Source organism: Symphodus melops, assembly GCF_947650265.1.
Source record: "Symphodus melops genome assembly, chromosome: 16".
In the NCBI taxonomy this organism is placed as follows: Eukaryota; Metazoa; Chordata; class Actinopteri; order Labriformes; family Labridae; genus Symphodus; species Symphodus melops.
Window position 1 is genome coordinate 22,600,737 of NC_136706.1, and position 24,918 is coordinate 22,625,654.

Below are 24,918 nucleotides of genomic sequence, written 5' to 3' on the forward strand. Positions count from 1 at the left end.
CTGAGAAGAGAACAAGACGTGCATCTCATTCCTAACAAGAGAAAAGAAGCAGAAAATAATTGGTTTAAATTAAAACATATGGGTGTAAAATTAGTGCTGGATTAAAGACTCGGATTGCAGAGACACGTTAAACACACGGGCACTCGTATGATTTTGTATCAAGGACGGAGAGAAAAGAGTAAAAAGGATTTTCTGATTCTTCACAGAGACTCCGCTTCCTCCACACAACGTCTGCATGATTCTGTCTTCCTGCGAGCTCTTCCTGTGGTTTTGACGTCTCCAAGTGATGCTCTTCCTGTCTGTTGCCTGGCAACAGAAGGGAAAAAATAGATGAGGTGATGAGTGAAGGTGAGCCCGAGGGAGAGGAGGAGGAGGAGGAGGAGGAGGAGGAGGAGGAGGAAGGGAAAGAGGAGAGATGGTGGGGAGGAGAAAAAAAAAAGCTGTTTTTTATTTTCTCCTTTGCAGGATTGTTCTGTTTTTGTTCTCCGACGCTCCTTTTATAAAAGAGAAAAAAACTAGGCGATGTGCTGCGCTGCTGAGTGCAAGGCTGTGAAAAACTCCGAATGTGATAACAGAAAGTGTTTGACACTTTAAAAAAAAAAAAAAGTTTCTTCTAAATACAAGGTTTCACTGACATCAGTGTAGAAAACTGGCTGCATGAAATCAGTCATATCTTTGCACTCTCTCCTGATAGATTTATCTGTTTCTGCAAAAATCACCGACATCAGCGACAACATTACGCGTCGCTGTGTTTATGCACGAAGGGAATATTATTTGCAGAGATGAGGTGAACCTTTTAAAAACTCCAACACTGGCTCAAATCAAATCAACAGTGCTCACATGAAGAGCTCTGACTGCTCGACTGTTGCATCATGCTGCCTTTGCACTACACTTCACGTGTATCAATAAACGAATGCAGTTCTGCGCTTTTAAACGATTTGATTATCTTCATTGTTTCTCCCTGTATTATTGTTTCCTGTTGCTGTAGAGAATTAGCATAGATGCTAAAACACTGCATCTGGTTCACTCGATGATGTCCTATTGAACCTGCAGCGAGGTAAATATATCACTCTGGAGCAGCAGCTTGCATAAGACGACTTCTGTGTTTAGTATCGAAATGCTCACTAACGTATGTCCACAGAGATTCATGTAAAGTAATCTGACATCACAGAAGCCCCTTTCACACATGCACAACACTCCTGACAATATTTTCTGCTGGACTACATGTTTAACCTCAGAGGGCAGAATCATTTTTTTGTTTTAAGCTCTTTGTCATGCCAGGCTGCTGCAAAAAAAGTTTTCCACCAAGCAGACCTGCCTGGTTTGGTAAAGCTAACGTTTACAGAGCTAAACCTTCCCCTGACTTGGTAAGCAGAGTGCAGGTCAGACGGTGATAGCGGCGTCAGCTACATAATAGAGGGAGATCACAGCAGTAAACAAAGGGCAACAATGGAGGATGTCCAGCAGAGGTCGTTACCTCAGAGGAACGCGTGTCTACGGCCCAGACTGCACAGTGTGGCATTCAATTAATCTGATTGGTTGAAGAGTTTCTGAAATTTGTGTCACAAAAGAAGTTTTCATGATGCGTCCTGAGACTTTGGACTACATAAAAGAAATAGATGTAGCATCCAGAAATCTGTGTTCTTGTTATTGACCTGCAGGGGGCGACGTTCACCGAAGAAAATCTATGAAAAAACAGACTTTAGCTTTTTGTTCATCCATCTTTTCCTCTTTTCCCGTTCTGGGTGGGGGGATGGAGCCGATCCCAGCTGTCATTGGGTGAGAGGCGGGGTTACACCCTGGACTTTTCACCAACCAATCACAGCGCAGAGACAACCAGCTACACTCACATTCACACCTACGGACAATAAAGAGTCGCCAGGTAACCTAACGAGCGTGTGTTTGGACTGTGGGAGGAACCCACGCCATGCACGGGGAGAACATCCACACAGAGAGGCTCATGTCAGACGGGGATTCAAACCAGGAACCTCCTCGCTGCGAGGCGACAGAGCTGACCACAGCAGCACCGTGCAGACCTGCGATTTTGTTCCTCTCACATTTTCAAATTATTTTATGACCTCAATATTTAGTTTGACATCTTCTCCAACACAGTCAGTTAGATATGGTCACATTAAGAGCCAATTAGACGCAGGGGACGATTCAGGGCGGGGCTACGTGGGATTGAGACCCGTCACCACGGCAGCCTGAAAACATCTTTTAGCGTTCAGTTGTTCTCTGAAGAAACAGCTGTTTCTGCATGTACGTTATTCTTCTGTTATCACAATAACACGTCAGTCACCAAACCCCCGGTCTCCCATCCGCACTCCTAAAAATGTCTTCAATAATTTCAGTGCCGGCTGCAGCTGACGGGCAGAACATGACGTAAAGAGAGCGAAGCACGCAAAGAGTCTGCTGCTGTGATATTTAATACTCACTGATTCACACAAACACAGAGATGCTGCAGTGCAGTGATTCACCACAGTGACACATTTCTGTTGTCTTAACACGAGTGTGTCTGCAGAGCCGGGGACAAACAAGTCATCATCACATCTTCAACCATCACTGTGCAGCAATTACACTTCATCTCATACACGGCTATGAGGAAATGATAAATGACACGTCTCAGTCCTCAATAAAGAAGGAGAAGCATGCTTAGAGCGTGTTTGCTTCTGTGGTAAAAAAAAGAGCTCGATAATAAAGTAATGACCTTTTAGTCCTCATACTCGTGTGTAGTTGTTGCATTATTTCTTCCATCCTCAGATCTCATCCTCACGTTAGTCCCCGTGTACGAAGAGGGAGGAGGCAAATAATGAATGCAAGGAAGTATAAATGACAGGAACCCTTCATAGACGAAATTCCCAAGAGTGACAGAAAGAGAGAGAGAGAGAGAGAGAGAGCGAGAGAGGACTTAAGGATAGAAAAGGAATCACCAGAAGGGAAGACGTTTGGTCCCAAAGCTACAGAGAGAGGGGAGGGGGAGGAGGAGGAAGGATCAATATCTAATTTCAGTGCTGAGTTCACTGTGGACGGTTTTCCAATAAGAGCGGGATAAAACACCCAAGTTTGAATAGTCGTGTATCTCTGTCTGACTCACTGTGCCCCCCTCTCTCTCTCTCTTTGTCTTTAGGCCTGACTCGTTCCACTGCAAAGCCAAGATGTGAAGTTTGTTTCTGACAAATCATGAAGTAGCACCTACAGTACATACATTAAGTGCTGTTAATTACAGAAAGGGTGTTTGCATCGCAGGTTCACATCCAGCAGCCTCAGGTCCAGACCACGTCCGGTCTGGACTAAAATAAGATAATCTCACAAACAGAGACGTTTACAGTGTTACAGCAGCAAAGCAGGATAGCAGCAGAAAAATCACACAGTGCAAAATTAAATGAGATAAAAATGTTTTAAAAAAAAAAAGCATCAAAAAAAGTTAAAAAGAAAAAGATCCAGTGATAGTGATATCCTGACTTTCTGCACGAGTGAGGCTACGAAAACCGCTGGTCTAAGTCCCTCTACCTTTCCTGTTATCAGTTACGTATGTTGGATTCTTCATGTCTGTGATATCGACAAACTGCTTTCTACATTTTGAGATCAGCGTCGTGATTTTTTTAGAGCCAATAACTTCAGCTAACTCTCGTAGCTTCGTTAGCAGGATGCATCTGAAAGAGACGGGGAGAGTTTTGCACTTGGTGCTTAATTTGGTGCTTTCCAGTCTTTTGTGGAAACGCTAGTGGAGAGGGGTGTGAGGATGTGTCACTGGAGGAAAGCGGCGGCGACAGATTAGAGGGGGCGTGGCCAAACAGCGCTTTGTTTTGGGCTTCATGCTGCTGCGATACGGCGGCATCTGCTGGATCGAGAAGTCGCACATAGTTCCTTTACGAAACCTTAAAGTGGCTCAGGCTGGAAACAGCTCTCACTTATGGCTTAAGACTCTCTCTGTCTCTCTCTCTCTCTCTCTCTCTCTCTCTAGCTCGCCCTAGTTTGAAGAAGGAACCAATGAGCTTTGACGTTGAGAGTCACAGAAAGAATAAGCATTGTTGTTTGATGTAAAACGTAATGAACTTTCCTCGATAAATCTAGAGACTAAAATGCGATGGATCCACACGCCCTCTGAAAGCACTTCAGCACGCCGCCAAAAGAAAAACATTTAAAAAAAAAAAAAAAGTGTAAATGGTTTTCAGATGTTCCACAGGAGCGCTTGTCTTTTAAACAACGTCAGATCGTACCCTAACAGTAGGTCAATTTATTTCCTCAGCCGCTCCCTCCAGTCTGGACCCGGTGAGTGAGTGCAGGATGGAGGTGTTGGCGGGGGAGTTTACCTCCCTGAAATATTGATGAGAAAATGCACCAGTGCAACTTTGCAGCAGCCTCAGAGTAAGGCTCTACCTCTCTGCTCGCTCGCTCTCTCGCTCTCTCTCTCTCTCCTTCTTCCTCTCTAATCAAATGTTATTTTCTAAATCATTAACTAGATCTTAATAAATAAAGATCACTGCTTTTGTTGCCGCTGGTTTCTTTTCACTTCTCCTCCAATGAGCCACAAAGATGATACTACACTTGTCCGTCCTGTCACTTCCTGTTTGACTTTGTTCCTTACCCTCGTCTCCGTCTTCCTGATCCTCCTCCTCGTGTTTCCCGCCTCGTGTCTTTCCCCCCGTCCTGATACTACTAACCTGCGTCTCGCTTCCTCCTGATTGCTTGTGCACAGTTTTTGACTTTGCCCGCCTCGTAACAAAGTCGTTACCGAGTTGAAACAGGATCGTCGGAGAACAGCTGTGTGTGTGTGTGTGTGTGTGTGTGTGTGTGTGTGTGTGCGGAGTTCTTTCTATAGAATCGTATCACAAGTGTTACGACATTGAAGAATCACTATAAAAGTGCAAAGATCTTCAGTAATGACAGTGAAGCTTTGGACTCAAGTCAAGTCTTCAAACTTTAAACCAGTAATTAGTTTACAGCGCTGCAGACAGTAAGCAGAGCCGTGACGTGTTCAAACGACACAACGCCTGATCGTAATGATTGCATCGTTTTTATCATACATGAGCAGAGCGGTGTCGTCACGTCACCAAGCTTCACCTCACTGTTAGTTAGGAGGCAAAAAAATAAATGGAGGTGTTCATCATCGCTACTTCTGCCCGTGTCGAGATGCTCGCTCTTCGTTCTCCCTCAGTCACAAACTTTGGTTTTCACGTGAGCGATGAAATACTTCGCCGGGCTACGACTTTGCGTGCCGTCAGATTGCGGGGGGCCCCCCTTTTAGGGAGGTTTCCTACCGCCATTGCGTAATTTGCACATTTTAAGCCACCGCTGACGAGAGCAGCGACTCTGCAGGAGCGGCGATCAAAACTCAACATGCCGCTCTTTCAACAGTCACAAGTTCATCTCTGGAAACTTTCTCTCTTTGCATGAAGTCACAGTGGCAGAAACATTTTACACGCCACAGTTTATGTAACATCTTAGCGTGTTATGTTTCCAAACCATCACAGAGAGGGGGTTTCTGTTCTCTGTGAAAAACCTGGTCGCAGGACTCTAACAGACCAAAGACAGCACAGTGTTAGTTTTGTTGCATTGTTTTATTAAGCCAGGTTTAATGAGGTTTTTATTATTGTCTTTTTCATCCTTTCAGCGCTGCATCATTTCTATTCTGCACACGAGTCTGTGCAGGTCCTCATCCAGGTCGTCTGTAAACCGAGTCTTGATCCAAGAAGGCTCCAGCTGGACTTGGTTAAAGACCTCGAAGATGTTTCCCCTCTCCTTGAGTAGAGCTGAAGAAGCCTTTCAGAGGAGAGGTTGCAATATCTTCAAGATCTTCAACCGAGCCTTCTGGATCGATCGCTGACATGCGGCACACACAAACATGCAGAGTGTTTATACGGCTTTCACGCTCGCTCGATTTCTCCCTCTCCTACCAGCAGCACGCTCAGGAATGAACAAATCCTCAACACCAAACGCTGAAGATGAACTGAATCACATCACCGGCGCCACCAACAGACACAGAAACTTTTTACACTAGAGCTCCCCTCACTGGAGACAGACGGTACTGACGCTCAGATAACCCCGGGCCTCGTTGTTCCGTCCTCGCTGCTGAAGAGCTGGATGGGAAAAAAGCAAATACTGTCGTCTCTTGCTAAGTTGTACAGAGCTTGTAGGTTTTCTGAACTGAAGGCCACACACTGAATGTTGGTGGAGTCAAAGAGGAATAAGTCGACGAGGCCAGAAGCAGCTCCTGAAACCTCCAGCATGATTCAGCAAAGTGCTGGTAAGACAAGGAGAAGCATCTGAAACCCTTTCTTTCAGGAGGAACTGCGTAGGAAAATATTTATGACTTTTTCCACACTGACATTTTTTGTTTGCCTTTTAAAGTTTGCATTAAAAAAAAAACCCTCTAAAAAGGCAAAGACAGGACAAACATGACCCAGAGGTTAAGTTCAGTGAATTAATTAGCCGAGGTGTCACTGCTAGCTGCACCCAACTTTTTCTTAAAGAGACCACGCCCCTTATTTTGAAAAAAAACCCTGAATGTCTCCATAAAAAATTAAAGAAGTTAAAAAAATCATTCTAGCAGTCGACATAAAGAAAGAAATGAGCTTGAGAACAAAACAGTTTTGGTAGCAGGCCTTTTTATTTCTGTTGTAAAGTTTGACATTTTACCATAAAGCTCTATGGGGATCGACTGGATGGATCCAGCCTCTCGTGGCCACTAGAGGAACTGCAGTTTTTGGTACTTTTTCTTTGATTTTGTTTTTAATCTAGAGATGGCATCTTGGCTTTGCTTCACTGAGTTATCTGATTATATCAGAGTCTTTACTTCCTCTTCGTGGTGGTTTTAGAAAAGACACCAGACAGCAGATAGTCCATACCAAGAGGCGACCTTCAGTCTTGAAAAATAAAACCAAGGTGGAAGTTCAAAATCCTGCAGTTCGTCGAGTGTCCACTAGAGGCTGGCTCCAGGAACACAGGAAGTCACATACACACAACAGGCGAAAAAGGACGTTTTTTCAGATTAACATGTTTACAGCCGGGTACCTCCGATGACCCCTGCAGGAACAGACGAGAGCCGTCTCTGTTTAATATTCACAGTTTATGGGCTGCCTCTAGTGGCCACTTAAGGGACTGCAGTTTTTGGTAATCTTTGACTATTTTCTTCATCCAGAGTTTGCGTCTTGGCTTTGTTGTCACTGAGATATCTGATCATATCAGAGTGTTATACTGCCCCCTGGTGGTAGTTCTAGAAAAGACACAGTAGCTCATTATGATTTAGACTAACTGATCTACAGTCATTAAAATATAATAATTGTATCCAGCATCTCGAGTCCCTTTTTGTACGCTAAGAAAACTGTCAAGTCTTTTAATACCACAGCATTATTTAGTAAGTAAAATTTAGTAAAATTATTCATTTCCATCTCTTATGGCGGATGCATTAATCCTGATTATCGTAAAAAAAAAAAAAGCAACTCATATTTAGACATTTAAAATCCCTTAAATTAAAGACACACTTAACATGTATTCATTTTTTGTTGTATGCTGTTTTGTCATGACTTAACTAAACTGCGTCTCCTTGATGTGTCCTCAGAATAAAATAAGAAGTAAAACAGTATTTGTTTTTATGAATGAGAACAAAGACTTACTTATACAGACTGAGATCTTTAAACACTGAGACTGGGCATCCAACCATCCTAACCCAGAAAGTCTTTGAGTGTAGACAAAACAATGAAGGAACAGAGGTTGATCATTCATAGCTCGATACCACACTGCCCTCCTGTGGACTGTTCATGACACTGCAGCCCTCCTGCAATAATCACCACGCGACACCGCCTCTCTTAATGTTTTCTAGTTTGTATCTTCAGATTTATTACATCCAGTTAAATGTACATGTTAATAAATGTAAAAACTCTACGTCATTTATTTGGCTTATTAATGCCACATTGCAATTACTATTATTATTGCAATTTGGCAAACATGTTTTAAATACACTGTATATATGTATTTGTTTGCATCTTAATGTAAGTGTGTGTGTGTGTGTGTGTGTGTGTGTGTGTGTGTGTGTGTGTGTGTGTTTATTACTTCTTCCTTAATAACCATTAAAGAGTCCTTCACAAGTCTATTTTGAAATTTTGATTTTGTAAACAAACGTGAAAAAAACAATCACATATTGCTTATAATTTGTTGCTACAGAGAAATTAAAAGATCTTACTCTGTGTTACATGATCTACAAATAACCAACACTGGAACATTTACTTACAGTGAAGAGGAAAAACTTCCTCTGGGCCTCCTCCCAGTTTGGCCGGGTTACTGGGAATTTCCAGACCATGTGAAAATGGTCTGCAAGTTATTCTCCTCATTTCCTCTGTCGTGCTGTTAGACATCCTCCAACCTCAGTTGCTCTGTACACTTTGTATTTTAGGGGTTATTAAATAGTATTATTATTATGATTAATCATAATATACTGGAGCTGAGGAGGGATTGGTGGACTTTACAGAATTCCCATCAAACCAGTCTTCCTCCGAGATGACAAATCCAGATTGTGTCTCCCATGTTCCCCACGAGCCTTCCTCGTAGACTGTAAACATCATAGACTGTAAACATGTAAATATCATAGACTGTAAACATGTAAATATCAGGGTTTAAGGAGCCACCAGCGGGTGTGAATCCTGATTTTCTGCAACAGTACCGAGGCCCACCGGCAGAGGGCGCTGCTGCCCCTCCTCACTCTCAGAAAACCCAAATAAGGAAATGACGTGGTGCGCGTGCGGAGCGTGCAGAGATGGTCCCAAATAGAAACGTGAATCAGTGAGTGACAGCGGGTGGACCGAGCGGGTCAGAGAGAGAGAGGTCGAGGAGGGTTCTGGAGGGTTCTGGGACCTGGAGCTGACACCAAACAGGTGACTTTGATTTGAAACACTTTTATACCTTTAACAAACACCTGAGGCACGCGCGTGTTAGCTGCTAGCTTAGCTTCAACATCTACCTTGACACGTGCACACAGAGCCTTAAAGCTTCACTTTTAATTATAATTAAGATTAAATAAATCACACATTTTAGCTAAACTCTCAGAATATCAATTAAAGGATTAGTTAGTTTATTTGTTGTTATTATTAGTGTATAAACTTTACTGAGTGATGAACAGTACAGTTATTAAAATGTTTAATTTAAGAGTTTCTATTAAAGCTTCACATCTTTATTCAGGTTTAACTGCAGACACATCAGAGTCCTGCAGGTTTTTAATAAATGTGTAAAGTTTATTTGGAAATGAAAGAAACATGACTGCACTCGAGTTGATTTTAATAAAATGATTTAAAATTTAAATTGTTTAATGTGAAGATAATTCTCCCTCACAGACTCAAAGACTCTTTAAAGAGACTCATGTTTGTAGAAAAACAAACACACATATATATAAATATATATATATATATAAAAGCACAGAAGAAACTAAAACACGAATCTGACAACTGTTAGAGCTGCAACGATTATAAACTAATATAGATCAATAAAACAAACAAAAACAGATCTAAGCAGCAGTAAGATAGAAAAACGTGATTTGTATTTTAACAGTAAGGAAATGTTTTTATAAATCCATCCTCAGGTCTGAACGATTTTCTTCCTTCTGTATCGAGATCACGATTTTTATTTTCCCAACAAGAACATGTCCTGCACGCCGTCTTTTAACAGACCTGAAATAAAAACACTCGACTGAAACATTAAAGTAAATAAAGTTTGTCTCTTATCTTTCTCTTCTTCCACATCGCTGTCCGGCTCTGTGGCCTGATCCGTGAGATTCCCTTCACGCCTGAGTGTTCATGAGTGTGACTCATCGGCAAACCGAGACGTTTGTGGAGCAACACGTGACTTGATCTGAGCGCAAAGAGAAATACGTGCAAGACGTGAATCAGAACCGAGCAGCCGAACACGTCAGAAACGCTCAACACGTCAGAGCCTCGGAGGGAATGTGTGCCGTCTGCTCTGCTCACAAGACGGCTGCTGACAGCTGGGTCACTGCTTAGTGTTGCCCAAATTTGGTGTGTGTGCGTGTGTGCGTGTGTGCGTGTGTGCGTGTGTGCGTGTGTGTGTGTGTGTGTGTGTGTGTGTGTGTGTGTGTGTGTGTGTGTGTGTGTGTGTGTGTGTGTGTGTGTGTGTGTGTGTGTGTGTGTGTGTGTGTGTGTGTGTGACCTGCAACCTGCAGCAACGGGTCGGCCTCTAGCCTCTGTACAAGGGCCGCCAAGCGTAACCCGCTAGGCCATCCAGCGCCGCAACTCCACAGTTTTTACACAGCTGATTGCATATTAGTGCTCCAAACACCACGTCTCCATGGCAACACATCACGACCCGTTACACGTCTGTACACGAGCGACAAAAAACACAAATCGGCCTTAGCGAACCGCTTCCCTCCTAAACGTCACACGGGCGGGACGAAGACGGACGACAGCGAGACGAGAACGGTGGAATAAATGCAGAACTTGATTTTAATGTGACGTTTAATGACGTCACGTTTTCAACATGTTTCATATCTTTTATAAAATCCACATACACACACACGCATGTTTGTTTGCAGTCGACGGGGGTCAAATGTCCGACGCTCAAAAACGCAGAAATAACAAAGATGCATGACTTAAATTATTTTATCACCTATCGTTGATTTTTTTTTTAATCCTTTAAAAACGCTGAAACTCAAACTTTTAAAAGCGATCTCACCAAAGTGGAAAAGAGAAACGCAGGTCAGGACTCGACTGAGACACGAGCAGTTAAATCTGTGCGTTTGAAAAAGGAAGAAATATAAATAGCGAGGTCTTTCATTCTAACGATGTCTGATCTTGTGTTTGTGGACTCGGACAGGATGGGGGACATCGCAGAGAACGAGGGCAGCTTCTACTCGAACGCGGAGGGCTACTGGAAGGAAGTCCCGCCCACTGTGGACGGCATGCTGGGAGGATACGGCAGCATTTCCAGCGTCGACATCAACGGATCCAAAGCGTTCCTGAAAAAGTTCCTGGGCGTAAGAAACTCTTCCAACACGCACACACGGGAACAGAATCAATGACTCATCTTATCGATTATTACTGTCTGGTTGACGTCTGTTTAGTTTTCATCGTCCCGCTGTTGGCTTTCAGGAAGGCGAGGGGAAGACGGGGATGGGCTGTGCGCTGGACTGCGGCGCCGGCATCGGGAGGATCACTAAGCGTTTGCTGCTGCCGCTCTTTAAGACGGTGGACCTGGTGGACGTGACGCAGGAGTTCCTGGACAAAGCCAAGACGTACCTGGCGGAGGACGGGAAGCGGGTGGGGAACTACCTCTGCTATGGACTGCAGGACTTCGTACCAGAGAGCGGGCGCTATGACGTCATCTGGATCCAGTGGGTCATCGGTGAGTCGACGCCGAACGGTTTCTTTGTTTTGACTTTGACTCAGACGCTGACCTGGGTTCTGGTCTTGACCTGGGACCTGTTGGGTCTGTCGTTCAGACTTCATGTAGGGATTTGTTGACTTGGGATCGGTCGGGCCTGGAGTGACTTGGACTTTTTCTGTTTTCTGGGACTTGGGTCTTGGGACTGAGACTTTTGGTCTTGACTTGGGACTTGTTGCTCTTCACATCCATCAAAGATTCGTCGGTCCTGGACTAAAACTTGGTCTTAAAGTGGGATTTGACTTGGGACTGTTGGTCTTTGATAAGGGACTCAAAAGGGGGGCCAGCTAGTCCTGACTTTTTACTTGACTTGAAGTATCATATTGTACTCTCAGGTCTGGACTTGGGACTTGATTTTTAACACATTGGATTTGTTTTTGGTGTCGTTGGACGGGACGATCTTCTTGTGAGATTTTAGTCTGGACTTGAGATTAAGTCTGGATCTGTTGGTCTGGGTTTTTGTCTTGACTAGTCATAAGGACTTGGACTTGTTGGGACTTGATTTAGTTGTTTTGACTGAGCTGGGGATTTGTTGCACTTTAATTTGGACACTTGATCCTGACTTGTTGATTTGAGACCAGCAGAACCCGGATCCTGCTGGTTTTGACTTCTGACTTGTTCTTTTCTTGAAGTCTGGATTTCCTGATCTCGACCTCTTGAACTTACAGCTTCCTGTTCTCCCCGTTAGGTCACCTGACGGACAATCACCTGGTGGAGTTCCTGCGTCGCTGTCAGAAAGCTCTGCGGCCGAACGGCCTCATCGTGATAAAGGACAATGTTTCGTACGAAGGCGTGGTCCCCGACGAGGTGGACAGCAGCGTGTGCAGAGACCTGGACATCCTTCACAGTCTGGTTGGCAGCGCGGGTCTCCGCATCGTCCACGAGGAGCAACAAATGGACTTCCCAAAGGAGATCTTCCAAGTCCACACTCTGGCTCTCAGATAGGATGTTTTTGTAGTCGGCGAGTCTTTCATCGTTTGACCATCTCCTGCTGGTCTTCCTGTCTGCTGTGTCCCGCCTTAAACAAGACCATTCAGGGGTTTTTAACCTCGGCCAATAGGAACTCTTCTGCTGTTTGTAAATGGAGACGTCTTCTTCTTCTTCTGTTTCCGGGCTCTCGTCACGTCGCTCTGTATTTATTTATTCCACACGTGATGAACTGAAGGACGCTGGAAGCGGAGCGACGAGCCGGCGGCTCATTTTTAACGTTTAACAGCTTCATTCAAATCGTGTTTCACTCGATGTGCTTCGACGCAGACTTGAAGGTTCCTCGCTGGTTTTTAATTTTGTGTTTTTCTTTAAATATTATTTATCTGTCTGGAACTGAAGAATCTACCTTCGTATTGAATCGTGTCCCAGGTCCTAATTCAAACTGTTTCTACAATCGATGTCTGAACGTGAGAATTTTACAACAGTTTGATTATTTCCACCAGTAAAAAAAAAATTATGCTGCCTTCAAGTTTTATTTGCTCGTCATCACCTACTTTATTTAAAGGAGCAGTATGTAACTCTGCCCCCTGGTGGTTAAAATGAGTACTGCAGTTTAAACTCTAATCATCACAGAGAGCTGGCTCCGCCCCCTCCTCTCACACAGGTCACCATGTGGTGGACTCTGTAGCTTCAGTGTTTAGCCAGCTCTTCATGGGAGAGAGATGTCGATAAAAGATGAATAATCAGCCTGAAGATACTTTCAGAAGAGTTTTTTATTTCACGCTTAAAATCAGATTTATGCTGCGTCCTCATTGGTCCATTAGAGCGTTCACATAATTGAGTCGCTGTAAGGTCAAAGTTCATCTTGTCCCTTATTTTCTGTCTTCAATACAAAGAGCACTTTCCTTTTTCACTTCCATTAACCTTTTTTATATATACGTTTATTTTTCAGACCGGCGCCAGGTAAGTTTAGCGGTTACATTAGGCGCCACGTGTACAGAGGTTAGAGTCAAATCCGACATCGGCCTTTCGCTGCACGCCCTCCCCTCCATTCTCTCGTCCCAGCGTTTCCTCTCTTCACCTGACCGTCCAATAAAGTGTAGAGACAGAGCGTGCAGGAAAGGAGCCACAGGTCGGACTCGAACCCGGGACGCTTGTGAGCCTCTGTACACGGGGTGACACAACCACCGGCGCCCCGGTTAACCTCTAATGAGACGTGAAAATCACACATTGTTATTTCTGAGGGTCTGAATCTGAGCTTCTTGTTTGGCAGCCGAGTCTCCAACACGCGACCTTTGAACAAGTTACTGGTTAACATTGAGCGTGCTGATTGGCCGAGGAGAAGACGCCTTCTGGAGTATTTCTGATACCATTGATTGATTATTAGACACTTTTTTTAATGAGGTAATACTTCAAACTTTGAACAGAGACGACATATCGACGCTGTATGAAACCAGTGAAGCTTTTAGCGTTTCCGTCACGCCACACGTTTACGTGTCCGCTGACCCCGGGTGGTTCCACGCCGTGATCACAGCAGCAGTTTTGTGTGTCAGGAGGGGAGTTTAAAATCAGGACCAGGTCTCGCTCTGAAACCGGCCCGTCTTCTCCATGACCTCCAGCATCTGCTCGGCGTCCTCCGGTGACACGCCCCCCTCCTGCTGGAACACATCCTTCAGAGCGTCACACACGCTGCTGGGCATCTGTTTGGCGTTCCTGCAGAGAGAGAGAGAGAGAGAGAGACCAACGTGAAGCTTCCTCTGAGGGAAAGACTGAACTCCTTAAATCAGGGCGTCCAAAGTGCAGCTCCCGACTTTATTTATTAAATATGAAAATCAACTTTTGCAAACTAGCAGACTTTTGTTTAACCGTTCAATAACCTGAGATAAAAACAGACAGCTTAAAAGAAACTTGAACAGATGAACAAAAAAATGTGTTTTCTTTTTATTAAAGGTTTTTTGTTTTTTTTTTACCTTTTGATTCTGATCTCCAAAGCTTTACTGTTTTTACAAAAAATTAGAACAAAATAGTTTCTCACTTTAGTTATTGTGTTTTTAAATTATTTTTCTAGAAATCTAAATACAAAAAGTTCCTTACAAAATTATTTTAAAAACCCCACAAAATTATATAAATTATAAATAGTATTTAAAAAAATTACTAAAAAAACATTTTTTTTAAAATGTATACAAATTATTTAAAAAAAAACCTGTGGCCTGCGAGCGATTCTTCTAACACAACAATTTTGGCCCGTGAGAAAAAAAAGTTTGGACACCACAGTTTGTTAAATCTAAAGGAAAGGTTGATGTGTGTCACATTTCTGCTTCAGTGTTCACGTGGACCCGAAACAAATCCTGAACCTCTGAGAAGGTCCGACTCACCCTGCGATGTAGAAACAGGCGTTTTTATTGGCGATCAGGTTCCACAGAAGCGGAGCGTTTTCTCTCACTCGATGCTGCACGTACACCTTCTCCTCCTGGAACAACATGATGCAGCACGGAGTCAACTCTGGATTTAATGTTTCAGCCTTCGTTAAAATAAATACAAGTTAGCGATAGCCCTTTGCTGCACGCCATCCAGACAGAGAGAGAGAGAGCGAGCGAGCGAGCGGGGACGACTTGCAGGACACGGACGTGTGTGACGAGTGTTTTCGTGGGTCTGACCTGATCCCTTGAGAACGCCGTAAAGAGCTGCAGGCGTCCGGCCTTCGTCATCTCCTCCCACTCTGACCTGAAGAAGAAGTCTTTGGACTCGGAGCGACAGCCGAAGAATAAGACGTTACCTTGACGACGAGGGAGACGAGGAGCGTCAGGCCGTTTCAATTATTTACAGAACAAAAAAACAAAAAGGAGGAAAGTGAAGTTGGTACCGTGTTTGCCCTCGGCGCTCCGCTCCTGTGCAGCCGACCTGAACGGAGCCACGCCGGTCCCCGGGCCGACCATGATCACGGGAGTGTCGGCGTCTTTAGGGAACTTCAGAGAGCCCTTCTTCACCCACAGAGGAACAAAAACCTCCCCTGGAACAAAGTTCACAACACCACCATGAGACTCACCAGGGATTTAGAAATCCACATAAACTGAGAGAGAAGGGGGGCATGCTGCGAGACCTGGTTCAGGGTCCAGGGAGGCCAACCAGGTGGAGCAGAGACCGGTCCGCGGTTTATACAGCTTGGTTTTGTAACGGACTACAGCGACCAGAATCTGCAGCCTGTTTGGAAGAGCCTGAGGAGGGAAGGAACAAAAATAACAGGTCACTGCGTGGACTGGAGCAAGACCCAAACTACCCTCCAGTTAGTCCCCGAAATGAGTGAGAGAGAGAGAGAGAGAGAGAGAGACGAAGGACCTGCAGAGAGGAGGCGATGGAGAACGAGCGAGGCTGAATCTCAGGGAACAGATCCAGCAGGTAGTCTGCTTTGAGCTCGGCTGTGGTGTGTGGGAAATCTGCCAACACCTGCAGCAGAAGAAAGTGACACGTCAGATCCCAACATGGCCGACTCTCTGAGTCATGTGACTCTGCTGATTGAAAGATTTATTTTTATGGCATCACAGCGATTGAAGAGATAAAGAAACAGAGGAGTGGCTGTGAAGTGAACCAGGAGAGGTCACAGGGTCACGCGTCACCTCCAGCGCGGTGCGTCGGGGGCGGTTGCAGTACGCGTGCAGGTCGTCCTGCCCGGCCGCCGAGCTGAACTCCTGCAGCTTCTCTCGCTCCAGCTCGTTGGTGGAGAAGGTGAGCAGCAGCTCGAAGAAGGAGCGGCGAGGCACGGCGGCGACGTCCAGGTAACTCTCCACCAAGTGGCGCACGGAGCACGGCTGAGGGAGCCTCGCTGGAACTGAGAAAGGAAGACGCACGAGAGGTTCGTCCGCCGTAAGACTTCACCATCAAGATCACCAGCGGGACAGAAGGTCTGAATTACTAACCCGCCGTGTTGTCTGCGGCTCTCACGGTGAATCTGTCCTCTGGATTTAATCTCAGCAGCTGACAGAACTGCTCGACGACCTCAGGCGAGTTTTGAGGACGCATCATGACCACGTCACCAGCAGTGAACCTGCGCCGCAAAACCAACAACGAACGATGAGTCTGAAACACGTTTTGTGTTCAACACATAGAAGAAATAAATCAACAATAGTTTGGGTTACAACGCACAGTATGCAGTATGTAACTCTAGTTACCCCCTAGTGGTTAAAATGTGTACTGCAGTCTAAACTCTAATCATAACAGAGAGCTGGCTCCGCCCCTCCTCTCACACAGGTCAGCATGTGGTGGACACTGTAGCTTCAGTGTTTAGCCAGCTCTGCATGTAGAGACACTGTAGCTTCAGTGTTTAGCCAGCTCTGCATGTGGTGGACACTGTAGCTTCAGTGTTTAGCCAGCTCTGCATGTGGTGGACACTGTAGCTTCAGTGTTTAGCCAGCTCTGCATGTGGTGGACACTGTAGCTTCAGTGTCTAGCCAGCTCTGCATGGGTCTGTAAAGCTTTCTGCGTTCTAACCTCTCTCCATGTTTCATCTCCAACATTGATCCTAGTTTGAGCAGCTTTCTGCTGCTGGAGCTTATTAGAAACATGCAGAGGCTTTTTAGCTCGGGTACAATCACTTCTATCTGAAGCAGTTCCACTGCCCGCTTCCATCGCTGCAACACCTGTTCACCTGATAACTGCTCTCAAATCTGGCAAACCCAGGGGCGTCACATGTCGCTGTGTTACTCACTCGATGTTGGATCCGGTGATGTCAAACTCGATGAGCCTGACCTCCTGAAAGTGCGACTCGTCTGTGACTCGTCGGTTTGACACGAGTTTGCAGGGGGACGGGCGACACTGAGAGGGGACGTCAGGACTCTGCAGACGGCCCTCTGTCTTCTCGCTCGCCTCATCCAGGAAGTGGAGCGTGTACGACGGAGGGAGTCTGACAGGAGACGACGACGATGAGACAAACCCTCAAAGTAAACATGCAGACGGAGACATCAGTGAGAGACTTACGGTGCGTCCTCCTTCAGAGGGGTCACGTCAGACATACACGGGTACGCAGCAAACACCTTCTCCCAGAACGCTCCGAGCCACGGGTCGATGACGGCGTCCGACCTGCAGACGTGTCAGGAGGTGAGTAAGACACAGCATAGTGACTTCTCTGTGTGGAACCAGGAGAGGACCAATCACAGTGAAATGACCTCACTGGAGTTAAGATGGCCGACAGTTCTCACCCGAGGTCGTGCTGGTCGTCTGCCAGTCCGGCGGGCAGCAGAGCGCTCGCCCCCAGCTGCAGGAGGCGTTTATGAAGCTTCTTCGCCACAAAGTTAAACCTGATGACATCAAAGGGTTAATGCTTCGATTAAAAAATCAGAAATGAAGGAGGACGGTGAGTTTGTGCGGAGAGGCGTTCACTGACTTGGGGTAAGACGAGTCTCCCAGACCCAACACGGCACAGTCGAGCCGGCTCAGAGAGCCAGCAGGGAGAGACTTCCTGAAGAGAAACCTCCAGAAGTTCTGTGACGAGACGAGGACACACACTCATCTATATATTTATAGATATCAATCTCCATATTTAATGATTATATTAAACATCAGACCGCTCTGAACAGAAATCGATCTCGCCGCTGTGACGGCTCAATTCAAGAATTTAAACTTTGTTATTTTATTGAAAAATCAAACAATAGATAGATAGATAGATAGATAGATACTTTATTGATCCCGAGGGAAATTCAAGGCATCCAGTAGCAGTATACACAATATCAATAACTGAATTGACACCATGGCAACAAGAACAGACGTCCTGGACACCAATATTGAGTCATTTCAAGTTTTTTTTAAATCAATAATTTAAATGAACCTAACATTCTGATCAGATTCGTTAAGGAAACATGGCAGATTATTGTTTCTCTCTCATCACAGCCGCTTCTGGTCAAAATATGACCGAAGGTTTGAATTTATATGTTTAAATCTTCTGTACTTTTTGACCCCATCCATCGATAAAGAGACAGAGACGTGTTCATGATTGAAAGAAGTAGAAACACACATTCAAACACATGATTGTTTTCAGTCTGATCACAGAGAAAATAAAACTTCTCATATTAAATCACTGAGACCCAACTACTAATCAGTGGCTCGGTGATAAGATAATGAAAGTTTCTTTACCTTCATATTGTCTGGAGGGTCTCCTTGTCCGGTGGTCGAGCAAACAAAGACGACCAGAGACTCTGAGATCAGGTTGGCCTGCGTGAAGAGGAAACATGTCACCTGTACACGATCTACACCTGAGCCTCGTAAAGAAGCAGTGCGCGCGCCCTCTCCTCACACTCACCACGTTGTAAGTGTCCAGAGGAAGAACCTGAACCTTCATCTTCCTCCTCTGAGCCTGACGGCCGATCCTCTGAGCCATGTCCTGAGCCGTCCCGGTCTGACTCCCGAACAGAACCAGCAGAGTCGGCTTCGACATGATGACTGGAAGAAACAACAAAACAGTTAGTGTGAAGAGTCATCGTTAAAATCAGCAGCTGCAGAGCCAGATTTATAAAATGAGGACGCTCCAGCGTCTTTTAAATCAGAGGTGGAAACATGTTGACTTTATTAAAGTCTGGACAATCCTTTTTCTGTTTCACTGTGTGAGGCAGGATCTGTTCCTGAACAGGAAACCAAGTTGCAGTCTGACTTTTCTAGTTACACAACAGATGTGAGACTTATAAGACAGATCATGATCCAGCCAGATACCGAGGAATTTAAATTGTTGGACACGTTCAATGTTTACATTGTCTACTGTTGTTGACAACAGGAGACAATGTAAACATTTTCAGCTGATTATTTAATTTAATGATAAGAAGAGTGTTACTTTTTTCTCATTTTTAAGAGTTTAAATGAACGCGTCACTGTTTTCTTGCCAATAAAAGATTAACACGTGTATAAATAATAAATAATCTGCTTCCAGTTTAAACATCTGTAAAGGACGTTCACTGTCATTAGCATGGTTAGCTGCTAACAGGCTGATTAATTAGTTCACTTGAACATTTTCTGAACTAAAGTTTCCTGTAATGAAAGACTCACTTTAAACACGATACTTACGCGGACTGTCGTCGTCAACAAGAGTCTGAAAAGATCCTAAAACTGATCAAGAGCTCCGCTAACAAGAAGCAACGGGCATCTCTTTCGAACATGTGAACGTCACACTTTACGGCAGCTGTCATGATCGTCGCTGTGATTGGTTCGTCCGTGAGTGCTACGTTTAAGGTGCGCAAGAAAATCGGAAATCCTGGTTTTCTTAATTTCCGCGTTCAGTGGTTCCCTAAAATATGTGTTTTAAACATTTATATCATGTAATAAAATAAAATGAATCTATTCTGGTGTTTATTTGACCCTTAGATGCTTAAGTGATTAAAAATGACCTGGTTCAATATTTGTAGTTACTTTCAACTCTATGGAAGAATGCATCTACGAGTTATTATAAAACCTGTAAATATGCTTTCTTTAAATGTTGACCGAAGCTTTTTTACATTTAAATATGAATGAATGAATATCTTTTAAAATATTCGTATTTTTACTAATCTATCATCCTCCTCTTTTTTTGTTGGTTCAGAGACATAGACCAACCTATAACCCCCTCTGTGTTTATTCACTTCTCTCTTTGTCTAAATACAGGAGTGGGTCCAGAGTCTGGACCCCATTGGAGAGAAGGTGTAAACATCAGGCTTGTTCTGAGAGGAATCCTACTGTATAAAATATTCATATAAAAGAGACTGAACGGCTCACTTGATAAATGTGTATATTCAGTTTATTGAAGAACATTTCCAGACGCGTTTCCCCCTCAAGAAGGAACACAGAATATTTTACAACACAAAGCATTCACATCAACAAGGTGAGCATGAAAATGACATAAATGTTCAGATTTATATAGAACAAAGTCTTTTCAAGGCTACATTAAAAACACATGTACAAATATGTAAAGATATTTCCTGAAACATGCCGACATGTTGAAGTTAAGAGCACTTGGTTATAATTGCATTAGTGAGAGCTACACACAGGCGATGTGTTGTTAGTATGATTTTATGTGGCGTTTAGGTTCAGAGAGCAGCTGGGGATGTGTGGCAGCCACCTGTGCAGGAGGCTCGCAGGAGAACAGGTGCAGCTGGAATGTGAAACACACGGTTGTTGTCCTTTAATTTGACCTTTGTGTGCAGAAAGAAGAAAAAATGCATCATTTCAGCTCACGGCTGAAACGGACACAAAGCAGGTCCAGCTTTTCTATCTGATCTTTAATTCCACTGAACATGCAGAAACCACACACACTTTTAAATTGCACATATAAATATATTTCCTTTTCCTGCACAGGTTTCGTACATTTCTTTATATAAGTGTAAGTCTATATTTAATTGCACAGCTTTAATTTTATTTCTTCATCATATAGGGGGTCTTCTAAATCTTGTTTTTGGTTTATTCTGAAAGGAGGGGGGGCAGTTTGTTTATTTGATCATAGGTTTGCTGTCCTTCATGTCTTGTATAGTGTTACTGGATGTCTTTGAATTGGATGAAGGATCAGAGTTATTCACAATATGGCGTGTAGCGGAGCTGATTGACAGGTGGGCGCCGTGTAACGGTTTGTCAGGAGGCTTAAAACCCGCCTCAGCTCTCAGCCTGTCGTTAGCTTGACTCAGAGTTAGCCTGAGACAGCATTTCCAGCCCGGAGAGACTCCAGCGCCCCCTGCAGGGACACATGAGGGACTCCAGCGCCCCCTGCAGGGACACATGAGGGACTCCAGCGCCCCCTGCAGGGACACATGGGGGACTCCAGCGCCCCCTGCAGGGACACACGGGGGACTCCAGCGCCCCCTGCAGGGACACACGGGGGACTCCAGCGCCCCCTGCAGGGACACACGGGGGACTCCAGCGCCCCCTGCAGGGACACACGGGGGACGCCACTCAGGCTACGAACATTAATATCCCTCCAGTCAGAAAAACTCTCCTGATACTGTCCAGCTAATTCTCTCAAATGAAACAGATCTGACCCCAACTCAAAAAGAAAAACTTCAAAATAACTTATATTTGAACTAAATAAAATAATTCCCAGCTACAAATGTAAATGAAACTAAATTATAGAATAAAAATCAAACCTTTCTCAGGAGCTGCAGCCATGAGATTATACATTCATATTTGAGGATGTGTTTTCTCTGTGTTTCAGATTCTCCCATAAACTGATCGACAGCGTCAGAATAAAACATGAAGTCCAACCGGTGACGCTGACAGGAGTCAAGTCCCCGTGGTTATTATCTTAACAGTCATCATTACATCATTAGGATTCATGCTGCAGCAGACACGGGGGGGGGGGGGGGGGTCATGGATTAAAGTAAGCTGCAGAGACAGGTCACAGTGATATCAGCAGGGAATAACACTCAACAGATTATGTGTTAGTTAACAGTATGGCCGATACACTGCTCATCTTCAGATCTTATAATCCGATATGTTCATCGTATGTGCCGTCATGAAAACATCTCAACAGATCAAAACGAGCAGAGATGACGTCACCAGAGCACATGTCCTCTCAGCACTGTCTGCAGCGCTCCGAGCCGACGGTCACAGCTGAACGTGAAGATAGCAGCCGTCAGATCAAATCTAAGAGTCACATCCCCGACATGACCTGAAATATTCACTGCCTCTGTGAACCTCTTTTCCCTTTTCAATCAGCCTCCTCACGCTCTGAAATACGCTGTACAGGTGGGACTCTTCTGTAAATATGTGACGTGTTACTTTGGTTGACAAGAGATGGATGACGTTATTTAAAAGAAGAGATTTCCAGAAAAAGGCACGCAGCGTTTAGGAGCGTCGAGTAAGGCAAAGAACTCTTGGTCTTCAGAGAGTAAAACACTTGAAATAAAAAAACACGTTAAAATCATCTCTGTATATACTTCTCTAAGTATTGTGTGGTTATTACAGGAAAGTGGCTCAGCTACAAGCTCGTCTACATGATGGCGGGTTCGCTCACAGCAGCTTGATGGTCATGCGAGGATACAGAGAGCTGCGGTCGCAGGAGGAGGAGGAGGGGCTTCAGCTCTGATAGAGGCGTATACGCTGAGATATGGTGCCACGACACAGAGGGCAGTTCTGCAGGGCGTCGTTGCACACCTGACAGCAGCACACGTGACCGCAGGGCAGGAAGATGACCTGAGACTGAGAGACGGGAGGAGGACACACGGTTAACACAACATAAAGACACGAGCCTGAGTGGAACACTCGGAGGGGTTCTCTTACCCCGGTCTCCATGCAGACCACACACTCGGAGCTCCCTGGTCCCTCCACAGGGGCCGGACCTGAAGGGGTGACGGGGGTCCCCGGGGTGAGTGGAGGGCTGGGGGTGAGGATGGCGGAGGTGGTGGGAATCGACAGAGGCGGGGAAGTAGGCGGAGCTGAGGGTCTGACTTCTGCCTCCTCCTCCTCCTCTGGAGCCGCCTTACAAGCTCCTGGTACACGAGCAGAGAATCAGCAACAAGTCGACGTCACTCATGAGATGAAAGAACCTCCACGACAAGATGAAGTAAAGGTGAAATGTACCTTTAGGCTCGCGATCTTGAGCCCATTTCAGGAGAGCTTTCTGGATTCCTACTTCGATGATGCCGAGCTGAGAGAGAGAGAAGAGAAAATAATAAGCAGATAATTCTACACTTTGGCCACTTGGGGGCAGCACAACAATCTGTTCCTAAGCAGATGAAATGTATGAAATAAGACAGAGAAGAGGTTTGTTTCAGAGTGATATGTGTGAATGTGAACATGATGTTTGATAAAAGAAGCAGCCTGTTGAAAACCTCTGCAGAGTCGAATCTTAACATACTAATCAAAGAGGAGAGTTTGGTTTGTAACTGCGTGATCAGCGGATGCATCAGAGAGTTACTCTCCTCTACAAGCAGAGGTGAAGTAAACATGTTTATATTTATAGAAGTGTAGAAGGAGAAGAGAGAGAGGAGGATGAAGTCAAACAGTCGTGGTGAAGTGAGGACCGACCTTCTTGAGGTCCGATGAGGTCATGTGGCGAAGCGCCTCAGTGGTCACTCTGTGATGGGCGAGGACGGGCAGGTAGTGCTGAGCGGACAGTCTGCACAGCAGGTTCACTAACTCCTTCTCCACGCCTGCTTCCTGCAAAGACCAGACAGTTCAGAGCGGTCGAAGGTTCACGAGGATTCTCTGCCTCCCGGCTCCTCTGATGTTCTACCTGCATGCGCAGTGACAGCGGCTTGGCGTCCAGCAGTCTCTGGTACTGAATCATCCAGTAGTTCTGCTGGTTAGACTCAGACTTCTGCTCGATCTCCGCCTGAGGAACACAAAGGGTTAAACATGTCCGACAGCATGAAGGCAGAGGTTTGTAAAAAGCTGAGATGTGAAGGAGGCGTTTCCTCACCAGCACCTCCCGCAGCTCCTGCTCCCTCTGCTCTCTCTGCTTCAGCAGCTGCTGCAACAAATCACTGAGAGCCGAGCGCTGCTCCACCAGAACCTCCTGCACACACACACACACACACACACACACACACACACACACACAGACACACACACAAACACGCACAGACACGCACACACACACACAGACACGCACACAAAGACACACACACACACACACACAGACACGCACACACACACACAGACACGCACACAAAGACACACACACACACACACACAGACACGCACACAAAGACACACAAACACGCACACACACGCACACACACACGCACACAGACACACACAGACACACACACACAGACACACACACACAGACACACACAGACACACACACACAGACACACACACACAGACACACACACACACACACACACACTGATGAACACTACATACTGCTGAAAGCTTAAAGGCTCTGTTGAAGCGTTTTCATGGTGTGTGTTATTCGATCACAGTGATTGGTTCTTCTCATGGAGTAATGACATGACACTTGCAGAAACGAAAGAAGAGGCAGAAAATAAATGTGGTAATGTGGGAGGGCAAAGTAAGAAGGCGGTGACACCCACCTGCAGGTTCTCAGCGTCCAGGTTTCTTCTCTTAATCTCCAGTTTAGTCAGCTGCATTAACTCACTCTCTATGAGTTTGATCTGGGGACAGTGGAGAGGCAGACATGAAGCGAGCAGGGAGTCAGGATGGAAACCTTACATGAAGTGGGAACTACTTCACCACAAGTATAAAAGGCTTTTAGCAAATGGGAGTGAAGATGGATTAGTTATGGCTGGATGCAGCTGACATAGAACCAGAACAAAAAGGTCTGACTTCATCCTCAGGCTCTGATGTCTTTAACTTTGTCCCCTTCTCAGACCCGTTAAAGCGAGGACGACTGTGTGCTAAGTTTCTATAAGAGGGTTAAATGCCCCCCCCAGCCCACACACACACACACACACACACACACACACACACACACACACACACACACCTGGTTGCGGATGTGTCCGTGCACAGCGTCTTTCTGCAGCTGCAGAGCCTGGAAGGCCGCTTTCTGCATCTCTTCCTGCAGAACATAACAAACAGGACAGGTGGAGTCCAGCGGAGTTAGACGCCCGGCGTGATGGCATGATGCACGGGAATCAAACCCTCGCTTCACCTACCTCCTGTAAGATCTGGGCGATGGCCTTGGACTTGTCC

At 45.3% G+C, this 24,918-nt stretch overlaps 4 protein-coding genes across 6 annotated transcripts in view; 1 reads left to right on the top strand and 3 right to left on the bottom strand.

The window, feature by feature from the left end:
• Nucleotides 1-24,918, bottom strand: part of crata (carnitine O-acetyltransferase a) — a 126,524-nt gene that overhangs the window by 66,556 nt on the left and 35,050 nt on the right. The gene's annotated exons all lie outside the window — the stretch shown is intronic.
• Nucleotides 8,718-12,914, top strand: ntmt1 (N-terminal Xaa-Pro-Lys N-methyltransferase 1; the record flags this gene model as incomplete). 2 transcript variants are annotated; one of them, XM_079364557.1, is made up of 4 exons in its annotated part: nt 8,718-8,870; nt 10,819-10,978; nt 11,094-11,346; nt 12,074-12,857. In XM_079364557.1, 3 exons carry the CDS (start codon nt 10,820-10,822, stop codon nt 12,328-12,330), a joined length of 669 nt encoding a protein of 222 aa, XP_079220683.1. In that variant the 3' UTR covers nt 12,331-12,857. The 2 variants fall into 2 exon arrangements, with proteins under 2 accessions (XP_079220683.1, XP_079220684.1); XM_079364558.1 differs by lacking the exon at nt 8,718-8,870 and having other exon boundaries at nt 10,820-10,978; nt 12,074-12,914.
• ndor1 (NADPH dependent diflavin oxidoreductase 1) lies at nt 13,776-19,495 on the bottom strand. 2 transcript variants are annotated; one of them, XM_079364719.1, is made up of 15 exons: nt 19,342-19,495; nt 18,605-18,744; nt 18,439-18,516; nt 17,693-17,790; nt 17,508-17,606; nt 17,287-17,388; nt 17,018-17,212; nt 16,230-16,357; nt 15,930-16,141; nt 15,652-15,759; nt 15,416-15,530; nt 15,179-15,325; nt 14,973-15,091; nt 14,691-14,785; nt 13,776-14,028 (listed from the first exon to the last, which is right to left on the bottom strand). In XM_079364719.1, exons 2-15 carry the CDS (start codon nt 18,737-18,739, stop codon nt 13,884-13,886), a joined length of 1,776 nt encoding a protein of 591 aa, XP_079220845.1. In that variant the 5' UTR covers nt 18,740-18,744; nt 19,342-19,495; the 3' UTR covers nt 13,776-13,883. The 2 variants fall into 2 exon arrangements, with proteins under 2 accessions (XP_079220845.1, XP_079220844.1); XM_079364718.1 differs by having other exon boundaries at nt 19,360-19,494.
• Nucleotides 20,052-24,918, bottom strand: part of lrsam1 (leucine rich repeat and sterile alpha motif containing 1) — an 11,473-nt gene continuing 6,606 nt past the window's right edge. The window contains 9 exon segments of the mRNA XM_079363799.1: nt 20,052-22,455; nt 22,537-22,745; nt 22,837-22,903; nt 23,284-23,415; nt 23,492-23,590; nt 23,678-23,773; nt 24,297-24,377; nt 24,710-24,784; nt 24,882-24,911. Of these exon segments, the coding sequence (XP_079219925.1) occupies nt 22,333-22,455; nt 22,537-22,745; nt 22,837-22,903; nt 23,284-23,415; nt 23,492-23,590; nt 23,678-23,773; nt 24,297-24,377; nt 24,710-24,784; nt 24,882-24,911 (912 nt within the window). The 3' untranslated portion in view covers nt 20,052-22,332.